The 26899-nt window shown below is 39.1% G+C and overlaps 1 protein-coding gene and 1 pseudogene across 10 annotated transcripts in view; one reads left to right on the top strand and one right to left on the bottom strand.

The window, feature by feature from the left end:
* Positions 1-285: 285 nt before the first annotated feature.
* On the top strand, positions 286-627 carry LOC140713215 (small integral membrane protein 26-like; annotated as a pseudogene).
* A 16574-nt stretch (positions 628-17201) lies between these two features.
* NCOA7 (nuclear receptor coactivator 7) overlaps positions 17202-26899 on the bottom strand; it is a 155087-nt gene continuing 145389 nt past the window's right edge. For all 10 annotated transcript variants that reach the window (XM_008007151.3, XM_038000951.2, XM_008007152.3 and 7 more), the window contains 4 exons: positions 25328-25480; positions 20545-20640; positions 20063-20136; positions 17202-19672 (listed from right to left, as the gene is read on the bottom strand). In XM_008007151.3, coding sequence (XP_008005342.2) covers positions 19537-19672; positions 20063-20136; positions 20545-20640; positions 25328-25480 — 459 coding nt within the window. In that variant the 3' untranslated portion in view covers positions 17202-19536. The remainder of the gene's footprint in view (positions 19673-20062; positions 20137-20544; positions 20641-25327; positions 25481-26899) is intronic.

The raw sequence follows: 26899 nt of genomic DNA, 5'->3' as shown, positions 1-26899 counted from the left end.
TTCATTTTCATTATTGTCTGCTTCATTCCTATTGAATGTAATCTCAACAGGAATTTTTATCTGTTGTGTCTGTTGTGTTCATTGATGTATTTTCAGTGCCTATATGTAGAGTGTGAGATTCAAGGACAATTCCAACTTTCTTAATCTGAAAACTGGAAGGTTGAAGCTGCTAATTACCAAGATGGGGAACTCTGTGGGCAGAGCAGTTTGGGGGTTGAACAGGGAAGATCAGGCATTCTGTTTTGGGTATGTTAATTTGAGATGCTATATCATTCAGTTTAGGCTATGTCTCTTGCAGTAAACAACTCCAGGAGGATAGAGGCCCTCGCTGGCATCCCCACATATCAAAACCAGTTCACAGCCTGGTACTGGCAGATGTCCATGGTCGGCACCTGGACCTTGGTGGGCTCAATGTTTTACTTTGGCCATAAAAAGGAGAAGCCAACAGATGATGAAGTATAACAAAAGGATGTCTCAACAAGTGAAGTACCCAGTGAACTATCTGAATGCCCAAAAGGATTTTATGTGGAAAGGATGGTCACATATAAAGAAGATTTTGTCCCAGTTACTAAAAAGATCCTCAACTATTGGGAATCATGGACTAGTGGCCCTGGTGCAGAATCATGACTGACTGCTGAATTCTGAAAACCAGAACTTGGTTCAACATTTAAATTTGATAGCTGCCTTGATTCCTATTTTGTGAAAAGTGTATATATTTAATTTTGCTGTAAAACATAATCACTAATAATATGCAATAAATATTTTCTTGAAGGAAACTAAACAACTCCAAAAATCTTAATGCTTTACAGCAAAAAAGTTTATTTCTTGCTCACTCACATTTGTGTCCATTGCAGGCCTACTGTGTCTTTGTGAACTTTATCTCATGACCCAGGCTGAAGGAGCAGCCTCCATCTGGAATGTTTCTGGTGTCAGGGCAGAGCGAAGAAATAACACAATGGAGTCACATGATGGCTTTTAAGACTTCTTCTCAAAAACAACTTAAGTCACTTGCACTGCATGTCATTGACTAAAGCAAATCCCATGGCCAGCCCTGACATCAGCAGAACAGGGTAAATATAATGCTGGCACTGGACAAGGCAACACACATTATGAACAATAATACACTCCACTACAGATGCCTATTTGGTACATCTAAGTGACAATGTCATTAGTAATTGGACATATGAGCCTGAGGCTCAAGACAGAAGTCCAAACTGGAAATACACATTTTAGAATTTTCAGCATATAGTACAGTATTTACATTCATAAAATTAGAAGAGATCACCCGGGGGTAAGTAGAAGTAGAAAAGAGAAAAATTCCAAGGACCAAGCTTGGAGCACTGTAGCATTGTGAAATCAGAGAAATGAGAAATAGTCAGACATGAATGAGAAAAAGTGTCCTATGACACAGGAGAGCAAGGAGAGAATGGTGTCCTGAAGGCAAAGCAAACAGTGTTTCAAATAGGAAGGTGTGATCAACTATGCCAAAGGCCACTAAGAGTATGAGAAAGAAGAAGAATCAGAATTGAGCTAAGGCCATTGGAAAAGCTGATAAAAGTAGTTTTAGTGTTAGAGCTGGGGAGAAAGACTGATTCCTGTTGGTTTTAGAGAGAATGATAAAAAAGGAATTTAAGTCAGTAAGTCAATAACCAAAGAGATTATTCATAGGGAAAAAGAGAAGTTACACAAAAAATATCAGAGACTATGAGCAACACTGATAAAGGCCAGAATAAGTAGAAATGCTGGAGTGGCTGAGCAAAGTCACTGTTACCAACTCAAAGTAAATAAATTTCATTCTTGTTTACTTATTCAGGTGTCTACATTCCTTGAAACCTCAGGAAACTCAACTAACTTACCATTCTTTCCCCACCAGCTTTCTAACTCTACCTTTATCACATTTAAAAAATTTATACACTTGCTTCAGTTTGCAAACTGTATATCCTGATATGTTGATTCATCTATTAATGCATTGTTAAATTATTCCATTATTATATGCTGTTTACATCCTATACCTGGGACAGATGCTTTCTAGATGTTCCTGTCAGTTCCCAATACTTACTTGAATGTAAATTCCCTGTGGGTGGGATGTGGCCTTCTTTTTTTTTTTTTTTTTTTTTTTTTTTTGAGACGGAGTCTTGCTCTGTCGCCCGGGCTGGAGTGCAGTGGCCGGATCTCAGCTCACTGCAAGCTCCGCCTCCCGGGTTTACGCCATTCTCCTGCCTCAGCCTCCCGAGTAGCTGGGACTACAGGCGCCTGCCACCTCGCCCGGCTAGTTTTTTCTATTTTTTAGTGGAGACGGGGTTTCACCGCGTTAGCCAGGGTGGTCTCGATCTCCTGACCTCGTGATCCGCCCGTCTCGGCCTCCCAAAGTGCTGGGATTACAGGCTTGAGCCACCGCGCCCGGCCGTGGCCTTCTTTATCATAGCATCCAGCCTGGTATCTGGCACACAGTAGGCAGTGGAAAAATATTAATTGTGGGAATGGATAGATGGATTGTACATATTAGAAAATGGACAGTGAAATCTGATTTTCTCAATGGCATCATTAATGGCATAGCTACTGGTATTGTCCTTTCAAGTTCAACTTTTCTTTTTGTGGGTTTTTATTTCTCTCCCAGATGCTAAATGCATAATACTCTTCTTATTGCTGCTTCAAATACCAGTTAATATCAGAATTCTGGGTGGAGCTGTTCCTGGCAGGCTGTCATGAACCTAAGAGGCTGCCTTGGCACAGAGGCCCAACCTAACTGATGACCAATCCTTTCTCAAGAGCATTCCAGGGCATCTTCTCTCAGCAGGAAACTGCTGGCTGGGCCGTACCCTTAGAAGGGGATAGTGGACCCTTCTAGTACGAGAGATTAGCTCTTAAAGACAGTTGTGACAACTGGCCACCATTTCAGGGGGCAAAAAAAATTATATCTCTTCTTTATACCATGCACTCAGATATACTTCTGATGAAATTAACTATTTAAATGTAACAATTGAAACCAAAGAACTGTTATGGGTTTCTTTAAGATGTAAATGAATATTTACTTAGCCTTGGGGGTGGCAAGGAAAGGGCTTAAGTGCTCAAAATGGATTCCATTAAATAAATTACTGATTGATGTAAAATAAGATTTTTTAAAGTATCTAAAAATGCCAAAAATTGCATTGAAAGAAAAGTGGAAATTTGAGTGAAAATATTTGCAGCATGCATAAGAAATAGGATTAATAAACTAATATAGGAAGAGTTCTTACAAAACAATGAGGAAGATTTGAGGCCAGCACAGTGGCTCACATCTGCAATCCCAGCACTTTGGGAGGTTGAGGCAGGTAGATCACTTGAAGCCAGTAGTTTGAGACCAGCCTGGGAAACATGGTGAAATCCTATCTCTACTAAAAATACAAAAATTAGCTGGACATGGTGGTGCATTCCTGTAGTCCCAATTACTCAGGTGGCTGAGGCAGGAGAATTACGTGAACCTGGAAGGCAGAGGCTGCAATGAGCCAAGGTCATGCCACTGCACTCCAGCCTGGGCGACAGAGCAAGATCCTAGCTACAAAAAAAAAAAAAAAAAAAAAAAAAAAAGAGTTGAAAACTCCAGCAGAAAAAATAAGCAGCTTTTATGAAAGTAATTAATTAAAAGAAAAAGTACAATTTTAAAATGTGAAGAAAATATTCATCCTTGCTAGAAATTGAAGAAGTCTACATTAAATAACAATGAAATAAGCCTTTCCCCAATTAAATTGGCAAAAATTCCTTTATGTAATATAATTTGTATTGTGAGGGCACAGGAAAATAAACACTCTCCTACACAACTGACATGATGCACTCTACATTTCTGATGACATGAAGAAAGAGTTTCAGGAGGGAGGATAGGAGACCATTTATGGGAATTACAGAGCTCTATGAGGGTTAGAGACCTGGAAATGAGTGGTGTCCTGGGACTCTGACGCTTCCCGTGTAATTCACATGAACAAGGATAAAGGACATAATGGGAAAACTGAAGCTCTCAGAAGAGAACTTAAACTGACTCCCTCCAAAATGATGACTCATATACTTGGCCTTCCTGACTGATACCAAAGATAAACAGTCCATGCTCATATCAAAACTAATTCTTCCACTTACACGCTAGATCCCATTCCTTCTTGCTCACGCAAGAACACCACTTCAGAAATTCCCGTTATGTCCTACATCATCTATTTTATTATCTTTACGGGATCATTCTATCCACTTACAAACAAGCTATAATTTCTTCCACCCTAGAAAAATAAAATGAAACTTTCTTTTGAGCCTATTTTTCCCACCAAGACCTGTCCCATGTATTTGTTGCTCTTAGCAGGAAATCTTGAAATAAGTTTCCATACAAGCTCTCTCCAATTTCTTTCCTCCAGTTCTCTTGTAAACCTTCTCTTCTTTCAAACTTTCTCTCCACACCCACTGATCTTGGGAACCTCCACATTGCCCAATTTAATGGCCAATTCTCAGTCCTTTTCTTACCTGATTAGCAGCATTTGGCACATTTTAATAATCCCTGTCTCCTTAATACACCTTCTTCATATGTTTCCAGGTCACTGCATTCTCTTGTTTTCATTTTTTCTTCATAAGTTCTTTCCCTTCCCTTTGTATCTCCCCTCTAAACTCTTAGTGTTGGAATACTCCAGGGCTCAGTTCTTGGTCTTCTTCTCTATCTACAGTTGCTCCCTTAATTTTATCCAATCTCACTGCTCTAAATATCTATACGCCCATGACTCCTACACTTCTAACTCTTTATGCTTTTCTTCAAATCACAATCCAACTACAAGCTTGATATTTCCATTCAGGTGTCTGATAGATTGAACTGCTGATTTTTTTTTTTACTAGAAATCTCTTTTATTCACAGACTTCCAATGTTGTCTGATGACCACTTAATCTTTGCAGCTCTACAGCCTATGACTCCTCTGCTCAAAATTCCCATTCTTATCAGCAGGTTGATTAAGTAACTTGTGCAATGTCATCCTATTCGTCAGTGACAGAGCTGGAACCCAGAGCCAGGCAGTCTGATGGGAACTTGAATATGTTAAATAGGTTACAAAAGAGTGTGGCTAGTATGATTCCATGTTTATTAAATATAATTAAGTATTTATAAGAAAATGGCTGAAAAAATAGATTCACTCATGGTCTCTGGATGGACATATTATGGCTAGATGTTTTTCCTTCTCTTTTATCTCTACATTTTACTTATTCACCAATACTTTTGTCCTAAGTAAAACATCCTGATCAACTTTTTTTAAGATCCAGGATTCCAGATGAACTTCATTTCCTCTAATAATTCTCTGCGTTATAAATAATCCTATTCCATATATTTTTGAGTTGTTCATGACATGTCAGAAGATATAGGGCATTTTCATGCAGATTTCGTGGTATTTCTGGCAGAGGTGGACTCTTGAGCTGCTATGACCATATGCATGATACAATGTCATGTTTCTTTCCATTTTATAATGAGGATGTGGAAAGTGTGTTTGTGGGTTTGTCCTAATCTGATAAAATATCATCTTGATAATACGCATATCATTTTCTGCATCCTAAATAGAAATTTCCTGAGCACAAATACAAAGACCATTCCTGTCTTATATTTAGTAAATACCAATAAGTTTTTGCTCTTTCACCACTGTCTGAAGAGTATTAGATTTTCCCAAAGGTAAAAGAATAACAAGCATGAAAACATTTCTCCCTCCTTAAGAAAAACAATAAAAGAAAAACTTAAGGCTAAGGTGGCTGTTGCCTGGTACTAAATGTTGCATGTATATTGGCCTCCATATGTTGCAATGAGTGTGAAAGTCTCAGCAAAATAAGGGGAGGAAGGAGTGCTTGTGTGTGGGAAAAGAGAAATTTCCAGTTTCTGATTACTGAACTGCGTTACAGCTCTCTTTGAACAAATACTGGCCAGTGGCCCGACATTAAGGGAAGTCCCGATCTGTTGTTAAGTGGAAACAGTGTAAATTATTTCTAATGGAGAGAATGACAAAAGCAAAACTTTCCCATCCCTATTTCTTTGATAAATTGCTTTGTCTACAGAATATAATGCAGACATTTCTGTTTTTTATAATCTTAATCTTAAAAGCCATGTCCTTAAACAAAGCATTGAAAGTAATTTCTTTCTTTCTTTTTTTTTTTTAATCAGGAACAAGTCTACACCTGGACTTTGTATTTTTGATAAAGAATTCAGCATAAACAAAGTTTGATGTGACTAACACCATCATATTTCTAACTTACTTTTATCTGGCCTTTTACAAGTTTCTAAGGCACTTTCATATACACAAATTGATTCTCATGTCAACTCAGAGAAGAGGATATTATTATCCCTATTTTAGAAATGGAGAAAATAGGACACAGGAAGATGAATTTACTTGGTGGATGATAGATAGGTCTGTCTTGAAGGCCTTTTAGCAGCACCGGGGGGCATTTCTTATCTCCCCCAAAGCAGCAGGAAACAGCTACCATGTAAATCAGCATACCTCCGAACAGGAAACAGCTACCACGTAAATCAGCATACCTCTGACATCTTGAAGTTAATGTCAATTTTCTTGTCAAGCTCACACCTATATTTCCTCATCATCTCAAGGCCAATGTATCTTATCCACACTACTAACTCTTGTTCTTATTAGTTACCCTCAAGGTAAAAATTTCTCTTTACTCATACCCAAACTTTCCCATGCTTCTTTTCCCCAAACTTTTTTCTACTGTTAACCTCTTTTGAAGCTCTTTCCACTGTAAAAAACACAATTTTATTGTACTTACTCTAATCTATACCCTCAACCTCTTAGCAGAGCGATACCTTCACCTTCTTTCCTTAACTGAAACTTGGATTTCCTGCAAGAATATTATTTCCCTTGAGCTTTGACAAGCAAAAACTGCTTGTTCTCTCCTCCCAACATGCTGAGAGATTTGGAAGCAGGGCTGGCATTCTCCTAGCTTCTAATTGCCAGTTCCAGGTTATTCCATTCCTACCCAAGTACAATGGCGCGATCTCGGCTCATTGCAACCTCCACCTCTTGGGTTCAAGCAATTCTTCTGCCTCATCCTCCCAAGTAGCCGGGATTACAAATGTGCACCATCAAGCTTGGCTAATTTTATATTTTTAGTAGAGATGGAGTTTCATCAGGTGGGCCAGGCTGGTCTCGAACTCCTGACCTCAGGTGACCTTGGCTTCCCAAAGTACTGGAATTACAGGCATGAGCTACAGTGCCCAGCCCTCTGCCCTCTTTGGAGTCTTATGCTATAGCATGGAGCATAATCACCTTCATCTACCTGCTTCTAGATCACTCCCAGATTCACAGAGAGCTTCAGCATCTGGCTAACAAACACTGCCAAGCTCCTGCTGTTATCTTAGACAACTTCACTGTCCATGACTCACCGCTTCTCAAACACCTGGATTTCAACGCCCTTTGCCTCTATTCCTCTTTAACACAACTCACCTCTGTGGCAAATCCAAACTTTATAATCACCCAGATTATCTGGAAACCTGAACATCAATGACTGTTCACAGCTCTGTCAGCACTTGTCCTAGCAACTTTTGTACTCTCCTGACATGGTAGCAATTTCTATTCATGATCTTTCTCTCTTTAACTCTTCCAGCCACCCTCCCATCTGTACTTCCTTCTCTATCCAGCCTACTCTAGCGGCCCACCAATTCCCTGAATTCCTTCTGGGCGCCCACCACAGCTTCTCTCTTTCTGCTGTACTCCCAACTAACTTTCTATTTCCTGTAGTTATCCTGGTGGTTTAAGGCATAGACTGGGGGATCCAGTCTCCCTCAATTTGAAGCCAATTTCTACCACTTAGTAGTGATTCCACTTTGAATAAATCATTTAATTTTTTATGGCTTCCATTTTCCTTGGCTGGAAAATAGTAGTAGTACCTATTCATGACTAGCGCAAGTTATTATGAAGATTGAAGTAATATATGTAAAGTGCTTAGAATAGTACCTAGAACATAAGTGTTCAGTAAATGCTTACTCTTATGACAACTGAACTTCTTGATGCTACTTCCTTAAAAAAGTCATATAACCAAATTAATAAGTGCAAATATATGTCCAGATGTGCAAAGTAAAACATAAACTGACAAAAATCTTCTTTTTTCATTCCTCTCTCTATATATTGCCTGTTTAAGGAAGAATTTTGAGAAAATACCCTGGTAGGGCCTGAGACTGTCTGACACCATCATGTTAGCTGTTTGTCTTCCTTATCAAAAGTATATAAGATTAACAGACTGATGAATGTCTATTATTTTAAGGCAGGAATGGCAAGGACATTAGGTGACCTCTTCCAAGAAGACAGACTTTAAAAAACGGACAGCTTGGGCACAGTGGATCATGTCTGTAATCCCAGCACTTTGAAAGGCTAAGGCTGGTGGATTGCCTGAGCTCAGGAGTTCGAGACCAACCTGGGAAACATGGTGAAACCTTGTCTCTACCAAAAAACACAAAAAATTAGCCAGACATGGTGGTGCGTGCCTGTGGTCCCAGCTACTCAGGAGGCTGAGAGGTGGGAGGATCACTTGAGCCTGGGATACAGAGATTGCAGTGAGGCGAGATCACGCCACTGCACTCCAACCAGGGTGACAGAGTGAGACCCTGTCTCGCCAAAAACAAACAAACAACAAAAAAAACTCACCAGGCAGAAGACATGAAAAGAGATCTCACAAAAGAGAAAAAAAGAATGGCTAAGAAACACATTTAAAGATGCTCATTCTCATTAGTAATCAGAGAAATGCAAATTAAAGCCACAGTGAGATAACATTACACACGCTTGATATTGGCAAAAACTAAGTCTAACAATATCGAGTGTTGGACAAGATACTCTGATGGGCATATAAACGGTGCAATCACTTTGCAAAACATTGTGATGTTATTTACCTTACAAAGCCAAACATTCACACACCCCCAAAGCACAAAAGTGCAAGCAACCTTATCACTGACAGGAGAGTAGATAAATAGTGGTAGAGAAATATGTTCACATGAGAAATATCAAACACACACACACGTACACAAGGGACACATATCTACAGTAATGCCATGAATCTCAGAACAATCTTGAAGGGAAAGGAAATGAGTATGTTTCTAACAATGAAAGCTATATAATGTAATGACACTTTACATATATTAACCCATTTAATTCTCTGTTAGAGGTAGGTACTATTGCTCTCATTTTATAGATAAGGAAACTGAGGCAGAGAGAGCTCAAGTAACTTGTGCTAACAAGTGAAGGTGCCAAGATCTAGCTAACATTTCTTTCATGCATACACAGTACCAGCCACTGTACTGCTTTGCCTAGATTATCTGTTTCATGAAAGACGCTTTTTACAAAATATCTTTTTTTTTTTTTGCCAGCTATATCTTCCTAAATTAACATAACGAGTTAGGACTGGAGAATCCAGTTAATCATATGCCTTTGCACTCTTCTCCCAACTCTATCACCTACGTGCAAAATGAATTGAGAGTTTGAACTTCATTTAAGTAATCTTCTGAACCATTTTCCAAGCATGATTTTTGGAAACCCAGAATGTGACTCACTGCCAATGCCCTAACGCCCTGAGGCCCTGGAATTTTCCTTCAGTCTACATTTTTCAGAATGCTAATAACTTAATAAGAGACATGAAAATAAAGGAATTCTCCCCCAGGACAATCATCACCCAGAAATCTCCTTCCCAGCATTCTTTTACTTTCACCCTTAAAACCTTAAAGGAAGAACCAGCAGCTAGAAGGGGGATCATTCCTTCCAGCATCGCAGTGCTTCCTCTCAAGAATAATGCTGGTAAATTTGTAATTCAGCAGTGTATGTGGGGCAGGTGAGGAGAGCTGGGAATCCAAACCCTGTGTTTTAGTCCCAGCTCTGCCATTTAATTGTAGAATACTGGACAAATCCATTAACTTCCCTGGGGCTCGTTTCCCTCACGTCTGCACTTCCATTCTGTTAAACCTGACAAGCACTTCTTGAAAGCTTCCTAAGTGCCATGCACCCTGCCAGGCTTTGGGGCTATAAAGATGAATAAGACACAGTTGATCATAGAGGAGTTTTCCAGCCATTCAAGAGCTTTCTTTCTAGAGTACAGGACTGTGCATCATGGTAGCTAAGGTGGCTAAGCAGAATGTGGGTATCCAGGTGGTGGAAACATTATGAAAAGTGAACAATGCTAGCATACTGTTATAAGTAAGAGGTCAGCTCTGGGGCCCAATGTAACAGCTCTAGGGCCCAAAGTAACAGAGATATCCTCACTGTGACCCTCATTAACTTCGTGATATTAGGCAAGTTACCTACCCTTCTGAGGAATCAGTTTCCTTGTCTCTAAAACAGAGATAATAATTGTACTATCTTCGTTTTGCAGATCAAATAAGATAATGTATGTAAAAAGGAGGGTTGATAGTCATCCTAAGTAAATGTTACCTGTCCTCCTCCTCCTCCTCTTCATCACTATTATTAGTATATAAGTTGCTCCTTAGCTAGGCATTGTGACAGCGTCTGGAGATCTGGGTAGACATCTGTTCATCAGCCTTGCTTAGTCCTAGCTTCCTCACTAGAGGATGTCACTGAGGTGAACATTCAGTTCTTGCCCTCAGATCTTTCCTAAAGATGTTCACATGCATTAAAGGAATGTTAAGAGGCCCGTGCAAAGTAAAATTGATTCCAAGAAGGTTATTTCTAAATGTTCTGAAGTATATGTTAAGATGCAATTTAGCATAGAAGAAGCAAGAGGATGCATTTTGATAAAGATGCTGTTAATTCATGATTTGGGGAGATGTTTGAGAAGTGAAAATCATGCTGAACGAATTTGACTTGTTAACGAAAAGAGTCAAACTCTAAAAAATATTAAAAGATTTATTCTGAGCGAAATATGAGTGACCACAGTCAATGATACAGCCCTCAGGAGGTTCTGAGAACATGTGCCCAAGGTGGTTGGGGTATATCTTGGTTTTATGTATTTTAGGAAGGCATGAAACATCAAATACATTTAAGTAACACATTGGTTTGGTTCAGAAAGACGGGACAACTCAAAGCAGGGGTTTCCAGGCTATAGGCAAATTTAAACATTTTCTGGTTGACAATTGGTTGAGTTTGTCTAAAGACCTGAGACCAGTAGAAAGGAATGTTTAGGTTAAAGACAAAGGATTGTGGAGACCAATTTTTATTGTGCAGAGGAAGCTCTCAAACAGCGGCCTTCAGAGAGAGCAGGTTGTAAATTGTCTCTTATTGGACTTAAAAGAGTGCCTGGCTCTTAGCTGATTATCTCCTGGATCTGGAAAGAAAGGAAGGAAAACAAAGGGGGAAGGAGATGCTCTATAGAATGTGAATTTTTCCCACAAGAGACTTTGCAGGGCAATATCAAGGTATGGCAAGGAAATATATTTTGAGGTTAAATATTTTTTCCTTGTCTCATAATGTTACGCCAGAGTCAGACTGAAAAGTAAGTCACAATATATAGCATCAAATAAAACTCATCTGATGATAATTTATGGTTTGCAGGGCATGACTCCCCCCAGACCCCTTAGGTAGGAATTTGGGCAAGATAAAAAAAAAATCAGAGCTTAGTCTTCAGGCTTGATTTGAAAAAGTATGGTCTAGAAATTATAAAGGAAATTATAAATCTGACTACAAAGAAATTATAATAAACTCATATAAAAAGTGTTTTAAAAATATAAACTAACAAAATATTTGCAATATAGATGACAAAGGGCTAATTTTGTGAATATACAAAGAACACTTACAACTCTGCAAGAAGATGAATAACTAATAAAAAATGGACAAAGGACATGGACAGACTATTCAGGAAGAAAGACATACAAATAGGCAATACATGTGGAAAGATGTTCAACCTCATTTATGATTAAAGAGTGAAAATTAAAACAGATACCATTTGGGCAAAGAATAAAAAGTGATTGACATAACCAGTATTGGTGAGGGTATGTGGTAACTGGCATGCTCATACACAGTTGATGTTAACTAATGTAATTTATTTATTTTTATTTATTTATTTATTTTGAGACAGAGTCTTGCACTGTCACCCGGGCTGGAATGCAATGGTGCCATCTCAGCTCACTGCAACCTCTGCCTCCCTAGTTCAAGTGATTCTCCTGCCTCAGCCTCCTGAGTAGCTGGGATTACAGGCACCCACCACCACGCCTGGCTAAGTTTTTGTATTTTTAGTGGAGACGAGGTTTCACTATGTTGGCCAGGCTGGTCTTCTCCTGACCTTGTGATTCGCCCGCCTTGGCCTCCCAGAATTCTGGGATTGCAGGTGTGAGCCACCGCACCCGGCCAACTAATGTAACTTTTGAGGAGGAATAATTGATAGCATGTTATAAAATAAAAGGTACTTTTACTCTGACTCGCTAATAAAAATTATCCTACAAATATGCAATTCATAAATGCACAAAGCTCTAGATACAAGGTTGTTCCTGAGAATTGTTTGTAACAGCCAAAAAAGGGTCCATTAATGAAGACTGTTAAACAATGATGGATCCATGCAATGAAGAATGAGATGGCTACATATATTGATATAAAATGTTCACATCATATTGTTAAAGAGGCAAACCGAAGAATAGTATATGGAGTACATTTCCTTTTACATGAAGAAGATATAAATTAGCTTATATATGCATAATAATGCTCTATAAGGAAACAGAATTTTTGTGATTGTTACCACTGAAAATGTAGGAAGGGAAACATTGCCTTTTACTGAATTCTATTCTGTACCGTTTAAAAATTTTACTGTGAACATATATTACTTTTAAATTAAAAAAGAAGGAAACAAAACCTTAGTTAAAAATTTAAACAGCAAATAAGAGGCATTACAATATTTCTGAAATTAGTTTTAAAAACTAAATAAGTGATTATCTTAAAAGATGAACTTTCCTTTGCAACTGTTAGTTACATCACTAGGTGATTCCTCCATAAGATGAAGGAATTTCTCCATTATTTTATTTACCTAGTGCTTAGTAATGCTTATTTTATGACAGGCTATTTTAAGTGCATTAATCATTGTATGATTATGGGTGGTTGTTATTGTTATCCCCACATTACCGATAAGAAAATGCAAGCACATAGAGGTAAAATAGCTAGTCACATAGCTAGTAAACTCTAGAGCTGAGATTCAAACTTTGGACATTTGACTCTAGAGAATCCATACCTTAACCATGCTTTGTTTCTTCTTGAAGTCTTTTTGCTTTTTGTTTTTTTTGGGACGAAGTCTCACTCCATCGCCCAGGCTGGAGAGCAGTGACATGATCTCGGCTCACTGCAACCTCTGCCTCCCAGGTTCAACTGATTCTTCTGCCTCAGCCTCATGAGTAGCTGGGATTAGAGGTGTCTTCCACCATGCCCAGCTAATTCTTGTATTTTTAGTAGAGATAGGGTTTTGCCATGTTGGCCAGGCTGGTCTTGAACTCCTGATCTCAAGTGATCTGTCCACCTCGGCCTCCCAAAGTGCTGGGATTGCAGGCATGAACCATTGCGCCCAGCCATGCTTCTTGAAGTCTTTAGAAATTTTTAGCATAGTCTACCTGGGTGATCTAATTATATAACCTGCAAAGGGGCTCATATCATATACCCCAAACTCTTTCTAGGATACCTCCAGGTCAAACCTATCCACTTTTCTGATCTTTTGCAGGATCTAATGGAAAAACAAGATGCTACGAGACAACAAGACTGGGTCTTTTTGCACGTGGAGTAATAACAAGGCCTTCTAACAGCTCTCAAGTTCGACACAAAACCTCAACACAACATAACAGCATATCTTTGTGGAAACATTCTTCTTAACTGCTGTCTTTAAACCTAAAAGGGCTGATCTCAGGCAACTGTGGGGTAAAATGTGGCTGATCCATCAGCCAGTAGAAAATAAGGTTAAGCCAAGAAGGACTGCCATGGAGATGGAAAGCTGAATTATTTGGCTGAATTCCTATATTTTCAAAGTGATGTCAAGGTGAAGATTTTTTTTTAGCTGCAGAGGCACAAGAAGACATGCTTTATTACCTAAGCTTGTTGACAGTGAACATGTTTCTTGTGTTTCTCGTTTAGCATTTTCCTCAAGGGTTATGTCAAGCTAGGTCAGGGTTACTCTTTCTAACCCTGAAAGTGAAGAGATTGATGAAATGATGGGCCCTTATTAATGGTAAATCGGACACTAAAGTTATTTCATGGGTTATCCCCTATGGCTTTTGATTGCCTTTTATTCTAACAAGTTGCTATTGAAAACTTTCTCCACATACAGGCAGGTTCTTTGAAGGGCTAGTGGGCATCCCAGCTGCCATACTTGCTAAGGAAGGTTGATTACTGAATCTTCATTGGTCACTGAATAGCACTGTGTAAGGCATTCTGAGATGTTCCATTATTCCTGTTGGTTTGGGACTGAATGCACAATTCTATGTAAGGAATGGGTTGTTTATATTTTCAGCGGACCATCGTGCACTGTAGAGGCTGCCTGGTAAGGGATATGATATACTACAGTGCTGCCATAAGCGGAGGAATGCCCAGCCCAGGAATAAAAACACGTGAGGAAGGCCGTGCCTGGAAAACGTTATGTCAGACAAGGCCTGGGCACTAGGAGAGGTTTTCATTACCTTTCTTTTGTTGTTGCTGTTGTTTTTCAGACGGAGTTTTGCTTTTGTTGCCCAGGCTGCAGTGCCATGGTGCAATCTCTGCTCACCGAAACCTCCGCCTCCCGGGTTCAAGCGATTCTCCTGCCTCAGCCTCCCGAGTAGTTGGGATTACAGGCATGTGCCACCAAGCCTCGCTAATTTTGTATTTTTAGTATTTTGTAATTTTGTATTTTTAGTAGAGATAGGATTTCTCCATGTTGGTCAGGCTGGTCTTGAACTCCTGACCTCAGGTGATCCACCTGCCTTGGCTTCCCAAAGTGCTGGGATTACAGGCGTAAGCCACCACACTCAGCCTCATTTTTAAGAGAAGGGGCTTCACTCTGTCACCCAGGATGGAGTGCAATGACATGATTTTGGTTCACTGCAGCCTCGATTTCCCAGGCTCAAGCGATCCTCCTGCCTCTGCCCTGAGTAGCTGGGACTACAGGTGCATGCTGCCACACCTGGCTAATTTTTCTTTTTTTTTCTAGAGACAGGTTTTTGTCATGTTGCCCAGCCTGGACTTGAACTCCTGAGTTAAGATGATCCATCCTCCTCGGCCTCCCAAAGTGCTGGGATTAGTGTGAGTCACTACACCTGGTCAGTTTTCATTACCTTTGATTAGAGATGGGGACCTGTAATCCTATGTTGATCCAATTTTTCAGTTTAGGGAGACTGTTAGGTAACTCAGCTCTCTGGTCACTTTATAAACTACCTACCTAAACAGTGAGAGACATACTAGATAACCTTAGATGGTACCAATCTGTGTGAAGATCTGTAATGGCATAGACAAAGTGCCAGGAACTAAAGGTTCTCTTCTGGTGAAGGAGTCATAGTCTGACTTAATTGCCAATGAAAATATAATTTGGCAATAACATCTTGATCTAGAGGTGTGCTGTTCAATGTGGTAGCCACCAGTCACATGTGGCTATTTAAATAAACTAAAATTAAATAAAAAGTTCAGCTCCTCAGTCACCCAAGGCACATTTCAATTGTTCAACATTAATACGGTAGCTAGTGGCTATCATTAAGGACAGTGAAAATTCTTGAAACATTCCTATCATTGTAGAATGTTCTATTGAACGGTGCTGATCCAAGAGAGAAACAAAAAGTCCTCAAAGATACTCTGTCAAGAGACAATATCTTGGGTTGATTGACCATACCAGATAGCTCATATCTAATTTTTATTCTGAACCACTAGAGATTTGAAATAGAAAGGGAATAAGATCTTAAGTGTTTGGTGTGAAGAGTGAAGCTTATTTTTTCAGTAAAGACACCTTCTGTTAGGGGCTTACAATGGATAATGGTCATAAGCCAGGAGGTGACACAGAATGTGATGCTTTGAAGTCGGGGCTTCCTCTGATTAAGAGTATGTGACCTCACTGGGCAGAAGGAAGTGGTCAAAGGTACTTTTGATACATGCACAAGAAATGAGTGTGGCTTCACTTCTCTTGAGTTTTCTGGAATTTCCCTCAGTTTCTAACCTCCTTACCTTTCTGTATCGAATTAAATTGGTAAAAATAGGTTAGGCATCCTAAGAAAAGCATGAAACATAACACCCCTTTCTGGCTTAAGAGATTCTCAATGCCTTCCTCAAAAGGAGAGTAATTCTTTTATTAATGCTGTTTCGTGTGTGTATTAGTCCATTTCACACTACTATAAAGAACTACCTGAGACTGGGTTATTTATAAAGAAAAGAGGTTTAATGGACTCACAGTTTCACATGGCTGGGTAGGCGTCAGGAAACTTACAATCATGGCAGAAGGCAAAGGGGAAGCAAGGCACATCTTACATGGCAGCAGGAGAGAGAGTGAGGGTGGAACTGCCCAACACTTTTAAACAGTCAGATCACATGAAAACTCCCTCACTATCATGAGAACAGCATGGGGGAAACCACCCCTATGTTCTAATCACATCCTACCAGGTCCCTCCCTCAACATGTGAGGATTACAATTCCAATGACATGTTGGTGGGGACACAGAGCCAAACCATACCAATGTGTCTCTAAAACTTTAAAAGGCATCAAGGAGAGGGAAATGAAATTAAGGGAAGACTTACTTATAATAGTGCAGGATGTCTCTGGTGGCTTGTAGCACAGGGATGCATCTAATCATTTTCAACAGTCTGAAGAAACATTTGGTTGCCCCCTCCCACCCAAGTCCTTTGATATGGACTTATGAACTGAGGAATTATGAAGCAATGAAGACTGCTTGGGGTCTTCATCTAGCCTGACATCTAGGGCCTAGGTGTCAGGATGCCAAAGAAAATTTATCAGAGATTAAGGTGTCTCTCATGGAAATTATGAAGTAGGTTAAGACAGATGTTAAGAGGAGGAGGTCGTCATTCATAGCACAGCTAGAAAGATTAGAAAAGTGACTGTTAGATACAGCCAGGAGTTGTCTCTGGTAAATATAATGAGAGCAGTTTCCATGAACTGATGAGACCATTAGGAGGGTGGCTACAGGGAATGAAGAGGGAGTTTCCAGGGCAGCAGTGAAAACATGAGCTCTGGACCTTGTTTAGTCTTGGATATTTCACCATCCTCTCACAAAAGTAAACACTCTGGTACCCAGTAAATACCTGATGAATGAATCTTTGGGAAAGAAAATCATTGAATGCATAAATTCCTTTATTGAAAATATTGGGATAGCACTGCATTACATATAGTCAATATCCATAAATGAAGGGTCACACATTTTTGAATGGACAATACTGTTTTACATAGAGAACACAGCATGTGGATATGCTCTCACAATTATAGTATCATGGACTAAACTAGGTCAGAGTGAAGTATATGCAAAATGACCATTTTGTTTTTTTCCATTTTATTTATTAATAGCATATGGTTGCAGATGGTGTAAATGGTAAACGTGATATCATGAGACATTCCTGATATCTCACACCAACACATTATTTATCGAGCAGGCTAAGGTGAAACTGCCAGTATGCTGTTAGTCAAGAGTCTCAGTAGGAGAGCTTGAGTGAAATGTACGCCCAGGCTACAGATTTAAAATTTTCTAGCATTCATTTACATTTGCATGGAATGTAAGGAGTATAATAATTGTTGATCTGACAGGAGGCCACTGGACAATTTGTTCTCTTTTACAAATTGTCTAAAATAGGAGAATAATGTAAAGGAAATATTCTAAGAATTGTTTTTTTAAATGCGGATATGCAAATAGTACTCGTTATAAATTTTTTCCTTTCAAAAATTACCGGGGAAATAATTTATGACAGACCATTTTTCAGCTTTGGCTATTATTAGAATTTTTTTCCTACTAGCAAGCAGTCTTCGGCTTTCATAAAAGTCTGGTAATCAATAATATTGGTTAGGTCTTTATTATTATTATTGTTATGACTTTTGAGACAGAGTCTTGCTGTCACCCAGGATAGAGTGCAGTGGCACGATCTTGGCTCACTACAACCTCCACCTCCTGGATTCAAGCAATTCTCCTGCCTCAGCCTCCCAAGTAGCTGGGATTACAGGCACCCGTCACACACCCGGCTAATTTTTGTACTCTTAGTAGAGACCGGGTTTCACCATGTTGTCCAGACTAGTCTCAAACTTGTGACCTTGAGTGATCCACCTGCCTCGGCCTCCCACAGTGCTGAGATTACAGGCAAAAGCCACTGTGCCTGGCCCTTTATTTTATGTAATAGATGTTTTATGATGTGAAAATAAGTTGATATCTTAAAAATAGGGTTTCCTTTCTATTCCAATTTTGATATGAATGCATTTCTTTGTATTTTTTTTCTCAAATAAATGAATCTACAAACCAAGACAATTGGTCCAATTTGACGTTTTTCATTTGATTTTAAAAATGCAGAAATTAATATACTGAGTCTCTTTTAAGACAGAGGCCTGCTCATTAATGTAAAAGCTTGGAAAAGTTATACAAAGAACATTCCGAAAATAAAGTTTTTGTTATTAACACACATGATTTTATAAGAAGCAAAACATTTTTTTTTTCAAAAGCAGGATTTGTTCTAAGTCTAGGTTCACAAAGGTATTCATTTCTATAAATATCAACTTAAGACTGTGAGAAATGATGTATTCTTTTTCACACGAATATGTTCAAGGTAAGTAACTAAAAATGTACCCTTTTATTGACTAAATGGAAAGCTGGCCTATAATAGTCAAATTGATGAACATTCATAATGAGGTTTTAGAAATTTAGAATTATACACTCATATATATGTATATGTACATATACATACACACACACATATATCTTTATATATCCACATACAGATACATAGATATATGCTGCTTAAGATCTATCACCCTAAACAATCAGGGCAAAAAAAAAAATTCAATATAAAACTATATAAGTCAAACAGATTTGTTCCCAAAACATAGCACAAAATGTATACATTTAATATTTCAAGATTTGACACATTAAAAGAAAAAAAACCTGCTGACACATTTCAGACAATACACTACAAATAATAAATAAAAGTTTTTTTTTTAAAAAAAACTTCATATATTCCCTTTAAGTGCTGTGCACTTACAATTTTTCTAAATGAGACTAACCTTTTCCATGGCAAATAATAGCTGTACATTTTGGTAATGAAAATTATGCTGATAAATACACAAGGCATGTATATATCCACAGTATCTTTTTTTTCACAGTTACCAAAAATAAAAATTGCATTCAACTCATATATCCATAAACACTCTGATTCCTCACTGTATGGATTTGAAGGAAGTGGAAGTACAAAGTCTTTTCAACAACCTGGACTTTAAGTTTCTTTCTTCAATGTCTGCCCTCCACGTGGACCTTCCAGAATTTTTCTGCAATGTGATCATGCTCTGAGATGATGGCAAAAAGGAAGCATTGGGGTGGGATGAGGCAGCCTGGGCTGGGGCTTCTTTTTCCAGCCAGCTTTAGGAGGGCTGGTTGAACCCAGTCTTTTAAATGTTATATTTTAAGGCAGTCTGAATTTCACTCAAATGCCCACACCTCCAGATCCTGAACTATGAAGTCTTCCTTTTTGGAAAGAATATCATTATTGAAAGTGCTGCAAGAGTTGCTTCGTCCATGGTATAAATCAGCATCTAGCCATAAACCAAATCGTCCCCTGAAAAGGTTAAAAAAAAAAAAAAGGTGAAAATACTTCTATCTTACATGGCACATGGCACATTGTTCTCTCTTGCCCCCATCTTCTTTCCTTTATACTGTTTACAGGCAAAATTCCTAACTGCTTAAAAAACCAGGATACATTTCCTTTATTTCATTTAAATGACTAGTCTTTCTAAAAGACAAGTGGTAACAGTCCCTCATTTAGACACATAAATATTCTATCTTTGATTCTTTGTGTCATGTATTAGGCCACTGTCCTAATTCCTCTAAGCACATGGACTAGCTAAAATAACCTGACACCGAAGTTTTAACTACGTGGGTCAAAACAGACCCACTCAGGTCAGGTGGTAAAATAACAATAAGAAAACAAAAACAACAAAAACCTTACCCTCCACCACCAAGTTCTAAAGAACTTATATCTCCATTGATAAAATATGAATTTTCTCCACTCCACTTAAAGACCTTGGGGAAGAAACACAAAAAAGAAAACAGACATTTTAATCTGGAGAATTAGCAATGAGGAAATATGAAATGGTATCTATGTGTAAAAGGGAACCACCTCACCCCATTGACTGAGGAAGTTCCTGACTGCCAGACCTGGCCCACACCAGGATGAGACCTCCCAAGGGGTTATGAACGAAGGAAGACCTTTCAGACACGTGGTGTCTCTGACCTGTGACTCCCTGGATCCCAGCCTGAGCAGCCCAGAAGGCCAGGACCCCAAGCAGTTTGTGAGCTACAGTTATAAAGGGCTGACCCAGCTTGGAGGAGGAGAAGTTACAGGACAGCTAACTGCCCCAATGCCTATCCCCTTCCCCAACTGCGGACACTGTGACATATGGGAGTGGGATATTTCTCCTATCTAGGTACCTTGAAATGTGGGCTGAATGTGTATAGAAAAGTTTCGCCTGTGCCATAATAGTGGTCACTGAACTTGAAAGGATGAGTTGCATATGCTCCAAAAATCTGTCAAAAGAAAACAGAAATGTTACCTACATTCAAACCTAAATCCCCAAAGCAAGGCTTTCTGGAATATTTTCGATATATCATGTTCTGAGATCTATTTCAGCAAAGATTATTACTAAACTGGCACTCAAACTTAAAAAGACCACCAATAAAAGAATAAACAAATATCCCCAGCTCTAACTGGAACCCAAGTAGCCAGCATTCCTGATGCATGCAAAATTCATCTGACAAAGCTCAGACAACTTGTTTGCCAAAGGCTAACAATTTGTTCCAATTTTAAAAGATTTCCAAAGTTCACTATGGAGACAAATTTCTGTTATTGAATATGCATAACATAATAGAAACATTAAGCAACAAGATACATCTTGTGCACAGAAATGAATGCTTGGGAAAACATAGTCACATCTCTTCTGTATTTTATAAGTGGAGTCATGCTGGGCATTTCCCCAGAGAAAATGAACTTTCCTTTCTTTTGATTTGTAACAATGAGTTATTAATATGCTTATTCAATTAAAATTATATGCTTAAAAATGACCGATTTACTATAGTTTAGTTCAAAGTGATGTTTAAGAAACAACTCTGTAATATCATGGCCTTGAAAGGTAACTTGGATGTGTTTAAATCAATGGTTCTTGTACTTTTTCTTGTCGGGGTTGGAAGGGGAGCCAGGCTACATGAGGAGCACTGTTTTCAGAATGTGTCCGCCTACAGCCTCAGCATCTCATCCTTCTGTTCACATCCTGATCAGCTCTTGCAGGGGTGAGCATATGTATTTTGAAAATGTCCCTAGGTGATTCAGACATTCTTCCTATTTCAAATCCCATTTGAGGAACATTGCTTTAAATGTAGGTTATCTGGAAAATGTCATAGCATTTTTCAAGAATTATTTCAATTAGATCACAATCTCTGCTGCCTTTTTCACCACTTACACTCAGTTCCTGGCTACTTGTAACACCTAAGTATTAGGTAGAAAGCTAGAAACTCTTTCTAACCAGTATTGTTCATACTTCCTGCTACCAAACCTTTCCCTAGATATAGCACAGTAACAAAACAAAAAAAAATACTTTGCCCTTCTTCTGGTGATCGTCCAGAAAAAGAACTAAAATACAATCAAAATAGGCATCTATTTTTTAAAGCATGGCATTAAAATATGACAAAAATGGCAGTGGCCATACGTGGAAGAAAATGAGTCCCTCTCTGATCAGTCAACAAGGAAAGTTATCTTTATTTTCATACCCTTCATAGAATTTTAAATAATTATTTTCTTTCTTAGCTAAAATTCTCCACCCACCCGCTTTTTTTTTTTTTTTTTTTTGAGATGGAGTCTTGTTCTGTTGCCCAGGCTGGAGTGCAATGGCACGATCTCGGCCCCTCTGCAACCTCCGCTTCTCAGGTTCAAGCGATTCCCGTGCCTCAGCCTCCTGAGTAGCTGGGATTACAGGCACACACCACCAAGTCTGGCTAATTTTTGTATTTTTAGTAGAGACGGGGTTTCACCATGTTGGTCAGGCTGGTCTTGAACTCTTGGCCTCGGGTGATCCGCCTGCCTCGGCCTCCCAAAGTGCTGGGATTACAGGTGTGAGCCACTACACCTGGCCTTATAGCTAAAATTTTCTTAGCAATTCTGGAAATGCATTTAAAGACTAAGGGCTGGATGATATTAGGGAATTACAGTTAATTTTGTTAGATCTACTGCATTGTGATTATGAGAAAATGTCTTTTTTTCTATTAATGTATTTAAAAAGAAATTATATAAAACAACTTTTATATAATAATGCTGTTCAACCTATACCATATAAAAATGTAATACATTTAGCAATAGCAGAACAAAGGAATCCAAGGGAATAGATGAAGAGTAACCCAGAAATGATAAAAGGAAAGTCATATAACAAAACATATAAATGTACATTTGCTCTCCTTTCTTCTCTCAACTTCCTTAGCAGACATAAAATTATGTAACATAGTAATCATAACAATCTATTGCTATATTTGTAGTATATACAGATGTAACATGCATAACATTAGTACCACAAAAAGTTAAAAGATGTAGTAGAGTAAAATAGGAGCAATATTTTTATACCTCACTAGAAGTTAGTAATTAGTCTCTATTAACTGCCTGATGATTGTTCTATCGTTTTCAACAATGCCTGGTGGTATACATTATTCTGCAGTCTGATTCAATTAAATGTAGGTTCCTTTGCATGGACAGTTTCTTTGGTCAGACTATGAAGTTTCCCCTGAATCCAGAAAGGCTCTCCTTAGCTGTCTCTTTTCTTGGATCTCTCTGGTAAAGTAGGTGGTCTACAGTTTAATTTGTTGCCTTCATGGCTACAACCTTCTTCTTAACACCAAAATTCTCATTGTTTTCTAGAGTGCCCTTTGGTTTGAACTTCTCCATGTGTGTCAAAACAAAGTCAGTTCCTTTGGGTGGAGCTTTAGAACTCTATGTCCTGTGGCCTGCCTCTTCCCCTGGGAAAAAAATCTCTAACCCACTGCTCTGAAGCTAGGGACTAGACAGTGACAGTAGCCTCTGGTCTTGGCTTGCCTCATCAGGTGCAAAACTTCTGCCCTGTGAGCTGAAACAAGAGCAGTAGAGACCCCAGTATTCTCAGCCTGCCATGCCTACGGTAGAGCATGGCTCTGTGAGTGGAGGGTGGGTAGAAGAAAGCCCCCTACCTCTAGGCCACACTTGCTTGGATTTTAGCCTCAGAAACACAGACCTTGGGTGGGAAATGCAGAGGACCCGCAGCAAGAGAGGTACACCATAACCCTTGACTGGCAGCTGTGGGAAGAGAGTGCCCCATCTTCTTGGCCACACATGCCCAGAGTGGAACCACTGTCAGTCTCAGTGGGGGGGTTAGGGAAGGGAGAGGGTTGTGCCTCAAGTGCCACAGAATCCCACTGTTATAACTAAGATTAATTCGATTTTCTTGAATAAATATTCCCTCATTTGCTTAGAATAATTTCTAGAGACTTTAAGTGATTGTTGTTTTTGTTATTTCTACAAGCTATGGTTCTTTCACTTTTATATTAGAATTTCATATAATTCATTTTCAGACACATTTGCAGGTGTTGTTCTATCATGTTCTCTCACACAGCAAAGCCACAGTTTCCCCTTCGGGGTAGATGGGGTGCAGAAAGCAAAGTTAGTGTCTGGTTGTCCTCAAATAACACAAGTGCCTCCAGGGTACATGACTCAGCAAGACTCCACCCAGTGACAAGACTGTAACCTTCAGTTGTAGGCCTCCTTTACAAACCTCACAGGAAGCTTGGTAAAACTGTGCTTCATCAATACCTGTTCTGTGTGAACCATCACATTCCTCAACAAGTGTGATATTTTGGTAAATAAACAGGACAAATAATCTATACTTAGGTGAGAGTCTGTATGTGTGCTCTAAGATAATATAGCCATACTTCATCCAAAACATAACATCCAATTCTCAAACATCTCACTAAATTCCTAAGTCCCTTTTAAACCAAATGTTATCATTATTTTAATTTGTTTATCTTGACTCTACCCACCTTTCAGTTTGGATCATTATTAAGCAAAATGTCAGCAATCAGGAAATAACAATAGTAACAATGACAGCTAAATTAATTCCCACAACTCTTAAGCTACAATAATATTACAATAAAGTCACAAAGATCACTGTTAAGAAAGACAATATCTTTGGTCCCCCCATTTGTTCCCTAATTTTTCCCAAGACAAATCATGACAGCAAAATTCTAGTTCCCATAAAATGATCCCATGTATATGGCTCATTACAATGTGGATATGTCTCAGTATAAAAATTTTGTGCTTCACAGTAAGCTCCCCAATGCTTAATAGTGCCTAGCACCTAGCAGGCACTAATCAGATATTTGCTGAATGGGTGAATAAATGAATGAATGAGTAAATGTTGAGTAAAATCTGCTTCAATGCCAGAAAATGTGGTCAATGCCACATCTTAAAACCTTAAGTCAAACTGAAATGAGCAATGAGCAGATGTGAATGGTGCCTTCCTTTCGTGATGGAAGAGACTGACTGGGAAGTGACTAAAAAAAACCTGGACAGATTCCACTCGCATTTTGAGCTGACTTGTGGGAAGAGATAACAGTGCAGGGACACAGGGGTAATAACTAGTTTTCACTAGTTCCTCCAAGAAAGACTAACTGTAACACAGGCAAAAGTACAATCAAGAATGGTACAGTGCATTTTCTGTGGTTTCTTAACAATTGGGCCTCTCAGGCACAGCACACTATGGCCTTGACTGGCTCTCCATCATATCCAAAACGCAGGCAAGGTTTGTGGGCACTACTTTGGCTACCCGGGAAAGGAGCTGGTATGGCACTGGAACTTATTTCTGCAACTATTTCCAAATCCAGATCTCACTCTACCCCTACTTTCCAGATTTTAGGCTGTAGGATATCATAAAGCTCCTTAGAATGTGACTATATTTGGAAGTATGATCCATTTTCATTTTGGAGATGATTCTGAAATATGTAAGGGTGGAAGGCCATAATGATTGGCATTTACTTCAAAATATTTCAGCAGAGAAAAAACAAGGATAAAAAAAGACAGAGAAGGCAAAATCCTGTTAACTGTGGAATGTGGGTGATGGAAGTATATGGTACTAGTCTCTCTACTGTTGAGAATTTTGAAAAATTATCATTAAAAAATATTCTTTATAAGAGGGACAGGCCTCACCTGATTATCCATATCTTTGATGACCAATAGGACAGGACTGTCTAGTGATGCCGATTTTCGGTAGAGCGTCTTCAAGCTGGTCCCGTGCTCTAACGTGCTATAGGCCAGTCTCCATGGATACCCTTGCACCCTTGCAGGAAGGCGTCGGGCCAGCTACAAAGCCAAAGGAAGAGATGTAAACAGAAGGTTCACACACAACTTGCTCATGAACATGTGGCACAAAACAAACGCCTGTCGTTCAAATTCAGTGTCATACACTTACATAGTGCCCCTCCTTACTCTGGCAAATATTTGCTATTCTAAACCAAGAAAATGATTGTTCGACAGTGTTTACCTTGGCAAGGATACTCCCAGGAGGTGTTTTCCCATTCAGGGACATGACTATGGAGTCCCTATCCTACTATATATTTGAAGATGCAGAATAAGCAGGATAAAGAGGTATAAACTAGACACACGCCGTTCTTTTCCACTTCAACCTGGCTTTTACGAAACAGTTCATATTTTCCGAAGTTTTCTTTCTAAACACTCAGAGGCTCAGAACTGCTACTGACAACTGCAGCTTTGCACAGACGTGAGGGCAAAAAAACAGGGACGTTTAGTGTTAGAAGTCAGGTGTCATCTGTTCTTATTGCACCAATATCTTTCACCTGCATCAATATTTAAACTTGGCCATAAATAACCAATAATGGATATATCTTCAAGAATATTACCAAAGGAGGCCATGAAGTGCTGAGTCTTCAGAGTGCTTAAAATCAGTTCCAGTGTCAGTGTGAATCCCCCATCTCTATAATTACTGGGTCAAGCTTCTTGGCTTTCTTGGGTCTTTCGTGGTTCCTCGGTAAACTTGGGAGCTGAACTTAAGGATTCTTTAAGGTCTTTAAAATTCATGTCTCTAAGCTGACTGGTGAGGGAAATGCCAGAGATTCCTTACTACACTTCAAACATAAGTGCATTATAATATTTCATACATTTCAAGTAAACATTCAGAAACTATAAAGTACACAAAGAAAATTATAGAAAAGGGAAAATTTTCCACAGGTAGGTATTTTTTATAAAGCAAACAGTGTATTTGCTATTTTACTTTTATTGAGCCCGATACATCAAAGCTATTGGAACTCTGCAATAATTACGAGGATAAATTTGGATCCTTTTAAAAGTGTATTAGGACTATGGTAGGACACTGACAATTTTTATTTTTTTAAGATTAGAAATGGCTTTTCCTTCATGTTTGAGAGAAGGATGTTAGTGTCTGACCAACTCCTCGTACTACCAAGAAGGCAGCAGGGAATGCAACTTTTCAGAGGCAGAGCAGGGGGCACTGGCCTTAGTGGGCTGCTGGCGTTCCTCCTTCCTCACAAGCCTCATCCTTTAGCCCGAGTGAGAAGGGCAAATGCATTCAGGGATGGGAATTTTTTTTTTTTTTTTTTTTTTTTTGAGACAGAGTCTCACTCTGTTGCGCAGGCTGGAATGCAGTGGTGCGATCTTGGCTCACTGCAACCTCCACCTCCCGGGCTCAAATGATTCTCCTGTCTCAGCCTCTTGAGTAGCTGGGATTAGAGGCGTGCGCCATCA

The sequence above is a fragment of the Chlorocebus sabaeus genome, chromosome 13 (genome assembly GCF_047675955.1).
Source record: "Chlorocebus sabaeus isolate Y175 chromosome 13, mChlSab1.0.hap1, whole genome shotgun sequence".
In the NCBI taxonomy this organism is placed as follows: Eukaryota; Metazoa; Chordata; class Mammalia; order Primates; family Cercopithecidae; genus Chlorocebus; species Chlorocebus sabaeus.
Note: the sequence above shows the minus strand (reverse complement) of the source record. Positions and strands in the feature narration are given on the sequence as shown.